The following is a 12,996-nucleotide window of genomic DNA, read 5'->3' as shown; positions in this document are numbered from 1 at the left end:
TGAAGTATTTCCCAACTGATATCTGTCAGCCTTATTACTGAAAGGAGTGTTCTCATTTCATAATGAAAACATACTTAATCGACCATTGTGTGGACTACATAAAGTTTAAGCCATTGGTTACTACTACAACTGTATTTGTCTTTGGTTTTGAACATGGTATTTTTAGCTAAACAGACAACAAAACAAAACAAAACAAAACTGTTTAAGAGACTGTGTTCATACCACTGGATGGTAGTTGGCTGGTGAGGAATAACAAGCATTTCAATATCAGAAAAGTGTTTTCTGCAAGATGCACTTGAAGGCTGTGAGCAGCGATCCTTGAAAGCAGCCACTTTGCAGTTAAAAAGCTTTTAAATTTCCGCTCATCTTTGCTACATTTTAGTGACTGAGCATCAGAGATTAAGTACATTTCCTTTAGGTGGCTTCAAAAAATTACTTACTGGAGTTACAAAGTGCTTTGTATAGAAAAGTATTATGATTATCCACATGAACGGACTTACATTGTCCTGTGCAACGCAATCACTTTCTGCGGTTTTCCATTATTTGATGGGAAGGAGAAAGTCCTTGGTTTTGCTTTCAAACACTTCCATACACATTTTAGTTCTTCCTAACCCTGTTCACCTCATGAAGTGGCATGCAGAAAGAGCATTGCGACAGCTTGAGAGGTGACAGCTCATGGATCTTATTAAATGTCCCAGGGCAGCCCCTGGAAATATGGTGCTGTCATTCAGAGCTTTGTGGCTTTATCATAGATTAGCACCACTGACACTGAGAATTTTACTGTTGTTAGTACAAAAACATCTAATTCAGAATTCAAGCATTCTCTGTATCTGTAAACATTTATCCTTTCTTCAACAACACTACTTATGTCTATTATCTATGTAATGCTATTACTTTGTTCTATCTGTAATTCCTCAGTGCTTAAAGAGTAGTCCATTGTGGCTTTTACTTCCATTTCTCCTTCATGTCCAAAATTACCGTCTTTTCTTATTACAGATTGCACACACTCATTTTCTTTCTGGATAGCCCGTATTTCACTGTCTTTTGAGTGTTCTTGACCACTCTAGCATAAGAAGGAACAAAATAGTATAAGGTTTAGTAATTTACTATGGTCACTGATTAAATTTAAAGTTCAAGACTTAGACTGAAAATTATTTTTACAATTCTGATGGAAAACAAAGGCCATTCACCTGAAGTATACCAAGTTAATGTAAATGGATTTTAAAAGCAGACTAATACCCTGGAAGAGTAGGAGATAAATTAGATCCTGCTATATTACAGTCCACAGAGAAAAGTTATATAGATTGGCAGAATTTCTCAGAGGAGGAGGAGATGTTGTACACGTGCTGACTGGATTGCTCCCTCTGTCTGCTGCCTAAATCAGTGACCTGCTCAGTAATTACATGCAGAAAACACCTGCATTATTGCTATTTACACTCAAACACATGTGCATACACACACATATTAACACTATTTCCTTCTAACAAACCACCTAGGATTTTTAACTTCAATTCCTATGCAAATAAGGCTTATGAATTTGCAATTCCTGTCAGTCAGTTCCTCATTCCCTCCCAGATAGCTATTTTAAGTTGAATTTGAGTCAAATTCAACAGTGGTAGATGCCTAAAAGATGTGTCTACTTAAAGGCACCGGTCTACTATTGCAGCTGTATGTGTCTTGATTTTTTAATAAATTCAAATAAATTGCATTCAATAAAGTTCTGTGAAAACTGAGGAGTTGAATGGTGAAGAAACACCCTAATAAAACCCCACCCAAAAAAAGAAGATGCATCATTTCTCGTCATCAACTGTTTGGCAGCTGAAGGCAGGAGCACGTGCTGGCTCTTGCCCTAAGGACAGGATATGAAAGTCGGTGGCCGTGGGAGGGAGCAGGGGTATCGCTCAGTCCATAAAAGATGTGAGAGAAAGCGGAAGGCACTTGGGTGACTGGATGTGTTGCAAAAGGAAAACTGGGATGTGGGAGGGAGTTACAAGCACCGTGCTTGGGCATCGGATGCATGGGGAGGAGAGGGGATATTGCAAAATGGAGGGAGGCATGTAGACAGCACTGGTAAAAAATGGCATTATTGCTATGGTGGCACAGTAGCTGATGTAGAATACAAATCTGCAGGAAACAATTTTCTACAGGTCACAGAAACATCCTGATGCTCCCAGCTTTGCTGATTTAGGGAGGAAGGAGTCCTGCTGAATGGAATGGAGGACAGTCCTAAAAATACTTTTCCTCTGCCAAATCCTTCACCTTCAACTAGAAGTTCCAACTGAAATGTCTTTCTCTTTTCCTCATGTTTTTTTAATCATCTTTCCTGTCATTCTGATTTGGAAGACATAAATATTACATCTTTTTTTGTTTTCTAAGTTTTTAATTAGTTAATTTTGCTTCCTGGCTGTATACAGCCTTGGCATCACATTTTCAAGCTTTTCCTTTCAAATACAAATAGTAGAAATTTCATTTTTCTTTCATGAAAGGTGTAATTCTTTTATACCCTCTTGCTTCTAGGAACTGTTTGTTTAGACAGAAACACCAAACACCACAATATAATTGTGCCTGTTACTCTTTGGTACAGGTGTAAACCAGCTACGGCACTGGAACTTACCACATCTGTTGGTACGGGCTGAACTGCTGGATGCATCTGAAACAAACATGATAAAGTGTTCTCAGATAAAGGTTACATGATTCAGATGGGTTGAATAAACCAAGTTTCCATTAACTTCATATGGCTGTTCAGCCCTTCAAGATGCATGAAGTAAAATGCCTACACCTGTAAAACTATTGAACCTGAATTTTAATTTTTTTTGCTGTAATTTAGTAAAATCTAATTAAGTAACATACATATAGCTAAGATGACCTTTCCTTCAACAGAATAGTTCATACTTCAAAATTCAAAAGCTTCTCAAAACCAGACCCCCTGTACATACACACACAAAAGAATTACAACCCACAGAATCACAGAATGTCAGGGATCGGAAGGGATCTCGAAAGCTCATCCAGTCCAATCCCCCCGCTGGAGCAGGAACACCCAGATGAGGTTACACAGGAAGGTGTCCAGGCGGGTTTGAATGTCTCCAGAGTAGGAGACTCCACAACCCCCCTGGGCAGCCTGTTCCAGTGTCTGTCACCCTCACTGAGAAGAAGTTTCTTCTCAAATTTAAGTGGAACCTTCTGTGTTCCAGTTTGTACCCATTACCCCTTGTCCTATCATTGTTTGTCACTGAGAAGAGCCTGGCTCCATCCTTGAGACACTCACCCTTTATATATCTGTAAACATTAATGAGGTCACCCCTCAGTCTCCTCCAAGCTGAAGAGACCCAGCTCCCTCAGCCTTTCCTCATAAGGGTGTAGCCTTATTCTCTAATGGTACACAACTGTATTACAAATTATATTAAACTAAACGTGAAGCATGGTAAAGTTAAACTAAATTGCAATTTGAGTCTGTATTGAGGTCTGACATTGTACATTTCTTTTAAAAATGGCCTTTTGTTTAATTACTCTTCCGCAGGTGATCAGTATGAAGAAGTTTACACACACTCTAAATTTTATGCCTCACAAATAATCACAGAGAGGGGTTTCAGATTGCAGTAGGTGTAAAATTAAATATATGCATATTTCCTTGCAACACCTGGAGCCATAGTCAAGGTCTAAATCATAGCCAACACCTTGCCCTGTTATGTTTTACCAGACACTGACTCATTACTGATGCAAGGTGAAATTCCGCAAAGTAGAATAATCAATATGATCTGCTGCAGCTTCTGTAATTTCTTGGCAGTGTTCCACTGGAGATTTGACTCAGCTGAACTGCCCAACTTTGGAAATCTTATGATCATGCAACACAAAGTGGTGTGGCAATTTACTATGAGATAGTGTAAGATGTATTTCATAGAACACATCTCAGAGTTTTTTGCATTTATGATCATATGCTTTAAGCTTGTCAACATTCAACTCAGTAAGCACAAGTCCTCTTTATCACGAATGACTGACCGACTGTATGCGTTAATTCCGCATCCTAAACATAATTCATATTTCATTGTCATTCAAAGAAACAATGATTTTTAAAAGTTATACACGCTGCATTATACCTTGTTGAAATCATACAGCTTCGGCACGATGAGTGCTCATTTCAAGTCTAACTTCCATTGCATAATTAAGCACATACCAGCAGATATGTACATGTCTATATATGCGTGTATGTGAGCTATAAACATACATACATGCATTGTGAATAAATGGATTTTAAGTTCTTCCCAATTCTAAAAGATTATTATGGCTAGCCATTTTACTGACAATGCATAAACTAGTTCTAAAAAAAGTAATCTGTCTTTACAGTCTCAGTGTCTTCCTATTTTCGTAACACTGAAAGCAAAATCATATACATGCAAAATGAGTTTTCCCTTCTTTGAAGGATAATTAATTACTTGAATATAAAAACTAATGGAAAAAAATGATATAACTAATACTTAGCTGAACAGGTTTTTCTTATGGCTTATGACTCTCCCCGCTGTTTCAGTCTTACAAAAGACCAGAATACAAATTTCCAGTTCAGTTTCAGTAAGGGATAACACAAAGCTGCAGGGCTCCATGCTCTTCCTTTTGCTCCAAAAGACCATCTTCATGTGCTTCACCACTTGTTGATTTCTCGTATGTGCTCTGAATGTAGAGCTGAACAAGGATTTGGTTCATCCGGCCATGCAAGCTCAATTCTAGATCAACCTGCTCTGCATAAAACAGTTTTTACCTCCTGCATTCATTACTTGCTGAGCTTGCTGTGCCTTTGGTGATTTAAGTGAAATAAAGGCTGGGTTGTTTTTTTTTTAAGCTGAAACTGAAGAACTTAGATAACCTACATGTTGATAAAATGAATCTTGTGATCTGTCCCATATTACAGAGGTTGAAATTAGCTCCTCTGAGTAGAAGTGAACTTACCGGCACACTTCCAGGGAACTTATGTACATATGAGGTCAATGGGGCTGCCACAGCATTTGAGAAACAACTCACACAAAATATGGTTGTGAAATAGGATTTAGTGAAGACAGATTATTTAAGATAACTGCTATCTATTGTGTATACATTCATTAATGAGGTAACATCTCAAGTTTCTATGATATAAGCATCCTTCTGGGTGAAAGGGGAACATTCTCTGGGTACAGTAAGTTTTAATGGCATCTTGGATCACTGACTACATCAGATAAATTTTTGGTTTAGCAATGTCATCGGAAGATCAGTGGACATGACAGCCAGATGCAAAAAACTGTTGTCTCTCATTCTCTAATACTTTTTAGAAGAAATGAAAAGTACCACAGCTATTAGAGACACTTACCTGCAGATTTTCCACTTGCTCAGAATGCTGGTTTCCCTGAGGAGGATGATAATCTTCAAGAAGTCTATGAACTCCTTTAAGGGAATTCAGCTCGTTTTTAATAGTGTCTATTTCTCTTCTCATGTTTTCCTCCTGTAATAATTGAGGGTACACAGAACATGCACAGATCTTTACTGCATGTTTAAATATGTAGAACAGCATTTTACAGGGGTATCGACAGCTTAGCAAAATAAAGTAAATCCTTAAAAGAAAGTATAGATGCTAAGGAATTTCTTTGTACAAAGTAAGATAATTCTGAGCTCTTTCATTTAAACCAAAATTTAATCACATTTCCATTAGAGAGGATACCTTTTATTAGTTGGGGGTTTTCACCATTTACTTCAAATAGCAATGCTCAAAAAAAGTGAGATTTGTTTTTTGTAGCTTTCTTCCTTTTCTGGCTCAAAGAAACATGCTAGTGATCATTCAAACTCTACCTCCATCCGGGGTGTCAAGCTCATTTTCACCGGGGACCACATCAGCCTCACGGTTGCCTTCAAAGGGCCAGATGTAATGTAGGAGTAGTTACATTTATATAGTCCTAAAATTACATCTGGCCCTTTCAAGGCAACTGCAAGGCTGATGTGGCCCCAGTGAAAATGAGCTTGACACTGCTGACCTACATTGTCAAGAATCTATAGCAAATAACTTGTTTGGCACTTCTGTAAATAACCTCAAACATCCAATGAGTCTTCAGTGGCTATGTAACGACTAAAATTTAGTATTTAGAACAAAAAGGTGGGTCAAACATCCAAGTAGTAAAAGAACAGAAGGGCAGTTTTACAGAAATACCTTCACTTAACTTATAAATATTTCCAGAGCAGTGTATAACGTTAACGTTATCCACGATAGCGCTATACTTTAAGAAATTAAGATACCAAATTTCTAGTCAGCCATAGCAGAAATATGGGGGGGGGGGATAGAAATCTTCTAAAGAATGGTTGCAAACATTCCTGAGAAATAAGCAGGGCAAATTCTGCAAAGGAAACTATGGTGTAAGACTCTCTCAGGAATCAGGGAGATCAAACCTCCTCAGGGCAGTTGAGTGACAAAGCAGTTCAGCTCTGTTGTAGTCTCGTGTTGCCATCATCTCCACAGTGGCTGCACTCAGAGGAGTTGGCTTTAGACAACAGGACTACATGGACAACTTTGCATTATTTCCCCACAGCCTCCCTGGTAATCTATCTACCAAATCCAAAAACCTGTCTGGCAGTAGGTACCAATTAGGTAGAAGTAGAAAATACAAGAATATTAAACAAATGCTGCTTAGAGTCTGGTTTCTACACACTAAAATATCTTGTCTTATTGAAGAAGTATTGATCTTTCTATACTTAGTGCAGACACTTTCTACAGCTACAATATTTTGCTAATTATTTTGGATTAAATAATTACTGAAGTATTCTTTAAAAGTAATGCATTAGTGGAAAGAGCAGCAAATATTGAAGACTGATTATTGTTTAGGTGTACACAGAGGCGAACTCACTGAGGAGACATACAGGTTTTTACCTTTTCTTATCCTCTTTTACCCCACAGTCCACACAGAACAATTCCTGATACATCAGGAGCTCTCCTGTATCCAGTATGTCTACCTGATTCAGTTTGAGGTTGCTTTGTTTGTTGTTTTGTTTCCTGGGCATATGGCCCTTCAGACGTATCTCTAGTCTATGTCACTTCAGTCTATGTGGCTTTACATGTATTTTTTACTATATGACAGTTCAGTGATAGTTTTCTCAGAGTACAAGAGCGCAGCCTAGAAATGCTGGTATTCTCTGAATAAGTTGTGTAAAAATCTGCAAATTTTCTGAAGAATACATAAAATTCAATGTAAATTAGAAAGTGTATCAGCTTCCATATTTAGGTGATGGCAAGTGTGTAATTCTGGAATATTTTTAAGTGCTAAATTCAAGGTAACACCTGATACTCTGGCTCTTGCTTTATACAACTGCAGGAAGTGCACTGACCTTTTAGAGCACAGAAGTCAACACATCTCTTAAATCTACCTTTTAAAAATATTCATTTCTAGAAGAGTCTGCATTACTGGAAAAGAAATTGCTGGTTTTTATTGTCATATTTCTGCAATATTTTCTTGGCTTTTAGGAATTACCTGAAATGCTTGATGACTATTTCAAAAACCTTTTAATACTCTAGCATTTAATTTAATAAACCTACCTCTTTTTTCCAAGTTCTTAGTGCTTTCTCATGCTCATTCTGAAGATTAAGGAACTTTTCTTCATTTTCCTTTGCCTTCTCCCTTTGCAGCTCATTATCTCTTTCAAGGGCCTGCAATAAAATTAATTATCCAAAAAATAATCAATACCGCATTAATGAATTTTGATGTGTTTTATGTTGCTTGGACCTTTGCTTCTAACATGCTGGAAGTGCCATACAGATCAGCAATAATGTGCTATCTCAACAATAATTTTCATAAATTAACAGAAAGGTGCTTATAGTTTAGCTAACAGGAAACAGGGGGAGGTTATGAAAAAAGAAATGGCTATAAAAGGGTATAAAAACACTTGCCATTATTCAGTTTCACTGCATAAGTTTTAATGTGCTGAAAAAGTAATATGAAGTCCAGAGATGAGAAATATGAATTGTAGCACAATCTAGACCCATTGTACTTAAAGAAAAAACTATTGTGTACTCAAATAAAAGATTTCTATTTTTCTGATCGGTTTTTCTGTCCTCAATTGTTTATTAACCTATCTTATAAACTGTATAAACTTTAAATTCTAAAACATATCTACTGGAACATGAAGTATATGTCTGATTATCCTTTAATTTATTTTTATTAGATCAGTGGAATAGGACTGCATTAAAATAACAGTAATATTAAGTTTTATACTATCATAATTGTACTTGCAACATTTTTGGGTTGACTCTTTCAGCTGCACTGTGCTAAATTAAAGCAATCTTGTCTAACTTGAGCAGTAACTTCACACACATCTCGGGTACTGTTGGAATTTTTATCCTATCACATTTTTATAACAATATGGAAGATAAAAGACTTACTGCATCCACTGTCTACTATATAGATGACACAAATATATTTGATAATGTAAACATGACTTTAATACATGTAGCTATATGACCAGCTACATATTTATGACTCTCTGCTGACTTTCTTTGGAAGTCCACTTGAAAAATGTTATGGAAGAAATAGTCCAAAGCAATTCCCTTTTACTTAATCTTTTAACTCAAAATGAGTCTACTTCTTGATTCACTTAGCATCCATTTTGAAATGACTACATTAATTTAGCTACACTATTAATACAAATACATTTTACAGGTATTAACACTAGGAAAATTTAGACTACCTTGTATTTTTTTTACAAATGGAAAAAGTTGTGTCTAAGAATATAATAGATCTTCTCTGACAGATTCTATAATTAAAAAGATGAGACAATTCAACAATATATCATCTGAACAATCACACTGGCGTAGCACCTTCCGTCCAGTTCTATAAACTAGAAGTCCAAGATCTCCTGTCTTTGATAAACCTGCTCTAACTCCAAGGACGTCACTTGTGTCTCAAATGCAACCTCCTCTGAGATGGAATTTAACAGTCAGTCTCTCTGATTAGGTGCTTTGCAAGTCACTCTTACCTTTGCTGATGAGTGGACTGACCTAAAACTGAAAGGATTTACATATCTTTAGGTTAGCAATTGTACACAGGATTCATTCTTTTAAGTGGTAACGACAACACCACCACAGATCTTAGGCCAAAGTATCAGGAGTAACAGATGAATAGAACTGATCGTATGTTGAAGCCAATTGTACAGAGAGGAGAATACCTGCATTCCTTGCATTCTCAAGTATTCTGTCATCTGTTAAAGAATTATAACTTGCTTTTCTGAACTCATAAGGACATTGGTATCCTAACACTACATATGCATAGACAGAATGAGAAATGACAGTATGATGCTTCTCGAATGTTTAAGTATACTGTCATCTCAAGCCCAAAAATAAGCCATAATTTTTGTGAGTATAAGAATAAAAATATTTCTATAGGACTGTACAATCACTCCTTCCATTCTTCTGTTATTCTGAAGAAACTCTCTTTCTTGATGAGCAAGATCCACAAATTCGACAGGGATTTAGGACAGAACACAAGAATAAAACATAACCTTCAGACTCCATTCATCATATTGTGGTTCTAGAATCAATAAAGATGAAAGCAACAGCTCTCAAACTGGAAGGCAAGTGGTTAGATCCTTCAAGTTATATATACAGCTCCAAATTTTTCTAAGTTTCATTTGTTGCTTTAAAAAAATGACACTGCAAAATAAGCAGTTAACACTGTCGCATTCCCTGGAATATCCTGGTAATTGTATCAAAATGTCAGCCAAACAAGTAGCTATAAAAAGTAACAATATTTTATGACTGCAGTTTGAAGAGAAAGACAGATATTTCTGACAAATCAAAATAACCCCATGAGCTCATATGGAAAGAACAAAACATGTGACATTCTCTTTTAATAGAGATATTTACATCGCGCTGTTTAAGGGAACCGTGGCATTTCATGCTTGTATTTGTCAGGTTTACAAAAAACACATCTGTTAAAATATCCAGCCACTTCTGTGCTTCCAGATGTGATCTCTTGAAAGCTTGTCACTCATATGTGCTTATATAAGTGTTATTAGTATTTTCATTCCCATTCTCAAGTAAGAATGTCTTGGTCTTGAGAATGCACAGAGTGCTCTCACAAAGCCCAAATGAGATCAAATCTTAGCTGCTCTTCAGTGCCACAGTGAAGACTAAGAAGGGATATTTATATCAAACTAAGTATTGAGGAGTCCTCATATAGTCAACCGAGCTTTCAAAGGTTGAATCAAGAGCCTCTTATTAGTTCTCCATGTCTTGTAACACCAATTTCATCTCAAGTACTTATGCCTGCAAGAAATTACCTTGAAGACAACACTGAAGCTTTAATGACTAGAAATAGTTTGTCCTGTAGTTAAAAAAAATAGAAAACATTAATACCTTTCCAAAGTCTAATATAAATGGGACTCACAGCTGGCTCTCTAATAGGAATTAGTATAATTTGAATCAGAAATCAACTATTGGCGTGTTTAGGCTTCAAAACAGAGACTTGATTCATATGTTAACAACAAAACTAGCTACGCTTTTCTTACACTTGTAGACAATTATGTGGAGTCCTCAAAGATAAGACTTACAGATATCATTCACAGTTTTAGCAGGAGGTTTAAGGCATACTATAAACTTTGAGATGAGAAACAACAGCTCAGAAATACTATCAAGAAAAAAGCACTTTTAGAACACACTTGCTATTCAACAATCCTGACACAAGGATCATAAAGGGCCCCCTGTATTATGAAAGTCACAATCAGTAAGGCTATGTACCAATTAAATTATCTTGAGCTTCTGGTTTAATTTACAAAGTAATCTCAATCATCTTAAAACATAAAATTCATGTTACCTTCTTACTATAATAAAACCCATTATTGTATGAAGAGCAAGTAATCCAGCTGTTTCACTGGACCTAACAGATAAATAATAGAGGTTATGGAAAATGATGCTTCTTTAGGCAATTCTACAGCCAAGGTACTGTCAAGTTAATCTTTGTGAAAAAGTTTTAAACATGTTAAGAAAAAGACAATTTTTTCCCATCAAACTGTGTTTTGTGGGGTTTTTGTTTTTTAAAGAGCCAATATACGGAAGACAAACTTCAGAACTCTGAAGATTCATAATGAACTGGTGGGACTGTTCTCCACATTGAGAAGCACTTCTTGGTTCTAGAGCACTCCAAGATCAAAGAATGAAAATCCAGCACAACAATACAAACACAGGAACCTAGACATCCAAAAATCAGTGACATATCTTTCTTTTCTAATCACTACAGGTTATCCAGTACTAAAAAGCAGGTACTTCAGTTTCTAGTGAAAATGTAGCTAGTTTTAGATGGAAATCAGAACTTATCTTTAACCTTACTTGTTTCATCAAAATGCAAAATTCATATATTTGTATTGTGGCAGAAGGCAAACTGCTTATATCTATTAAAAGACAAAGGTAAAGGTTACGTGAAATGAATCAAATTTCAATATACCATAGAAGCATTTACTTAGAAATAAAATAAAGTTTAATTTGAAATTAACTGAGTTCCTAGTTCAAAACCTTGGCCTCACAGGCCAAGCAAAGAATGGGATAGTTGTGGTTATGTATGGACAAATAGTAGATACTAATTATTAATAGTCCAATTAATGGTTGTACCTGAACTCCGCACAGCAGAGCTCACCAGAACAGTTATGACCTTAATCTTCAATGCACTGTGGGCCAATCTGTCTGCTGGTGTCATATTGGATCTAATCCGTTCAGAGCCACTTTTACGCACTCACAGAGGAACTGAGGAATGCTGCAACTCCACACTCTCCAGCATCACTACTTAACACCCCCAGCACAAATACAACACCAGACAACACAGCCAGAAATGGCTGAGGATATGCTTACTCTTAGGCTCTCTGCTATAATAAAACTGAGGACAAGTTCCGGCTATGAAGATCTGAAATTTGAAGTCTTTTCCAGAAAATAAATTTATATCAACATGGAAATTATAAGAAGCAGAAGTCAAAATAATTTGATTTCAAAATACTTGAAAGCAACCCCCAGGATGTTCTGGTTTTACCCTCCAGAAATGGCTGATACAAATGGCAACCATGATTTACTTTATGGGGAGAACTAAGAGAGGGAAACCATAGACTGTGCTTCAGGGTTCATGCTGACAGTTAAGGAGCTGAGGGAGCAATGGAAGTGAGGTCAAAAGTTCTGAAAAGCATTCAGATGTCTTTAACAGCTCTGGACTTAAAAATACATAACAGATAGTAGCAGCTTGTCTAATCAAGAAAAATCTGACCTGATATTCTTCTTTCAGTGCCTTTAATTCACTTTCCATTCTAACATTCGTTTGGGTTATTCGCTGAAGCAGCTCTTGCACGCATTGTAGAGAGCTAAGAATTTCCTTATTAATACAAACAAATTAGGATATATTGAATAAGATTTTGTTTCTGAAGTTTAAACATTAGATAATTTATGTCTTTTAGATTGACATATTTATTATTCTGCCAGTGTTAACAAAATCATGTCTATAACATGTACTTCAATGTCAACATTGGGTAAAGGCTTGTAGGAAGAAATCAGAACAACTCCAGGTTTTTTTGACCTTTTGCCTTCGAGAAGATAACATTATTATCACTTATTATAACTTATTCTTTTTCAGAGATTTTTCTTATCATTCGAATGAACAATCCATCGATACTTTAAACACATGTAGTGCAAATCCAATGCCTCTGTGAGCTCAACTGATCTATCAGAATAATTTTATGATACCATATTGCAGTTATGGAAAACATGGAAAAAGCCACCTAAAATGAGCTGATTAAGGTGGTTTGCAAACCCATGGATGCTGCCGTTAAGTCTGTTGCAGTGAACTGAAAACAAGGATGGAATGGATACAGAGAGTCATTTTATACTAAACACTACAAAGCACATTTCCAAAGATTCTGAGGCAGATGGAATGATCAAGCCAAGCCAATTTCCACTCCCTAAAGACCAGGACAGCAGTTACTAAAAGAAGATCTGCACAGGACAAAACCCCCTGAGTTTCAGGC

The 12,996-nt window shown here is 36.4% G+C and overlaps 1 protein-coding gene across 1 annotated transcript in view; it reads right to left on the bottom strand.

The window, feature by feature from the left end:
- CCDC73 (coiled-coil domain containing 73) overlaps positions 1–12,996 on the bottom strand; it is a gene marked incomplete at both ends in the record, with an annotated part of 79,553 nt that overhangs the window by 8,088 nt on the left and 58,469 nt on the right. The window contains 5 exons of the mRNA XM_080345291.1: positions 895–1,063; positions 2,615–2,650; positions 5,333–5,464; positions 7,541–7,651; positions 12,243–12,347. Of these exons, the coding sequence (XP_080201417.1) occupies positions 895–1,063; positions 2,615–2,650; positions 5,333–5,464; positions 7,541–7,651; positions 12,243–12,347 (553 nt within the window). The remainder of the gene's footprint in view (positions 1–894; positions 1,064–2,614; positions 2,651–5,332; positions 5,465–7,540; positions 7,652–12,242; positions 12,348–12,996) is intronic.

The sequence above is a fragment of the Nesoenas mayeri genome (genome assembly GCF_963082525.1).
Source record: "Nesoenas mayeri genome assembly, chromosome: 5".
Taxonomy (NCBI): domain Eukaryota; kingdom Metazoa; phylum Chordata; class Aves; order Columbiformes; family Columbidae; genus Nesoenas; species Nesoenas mayeri.
Note: the sequence above shows the minus strand (reverse complement) of the source record. Positions and strands in the feature narration are given on the sequence as shown.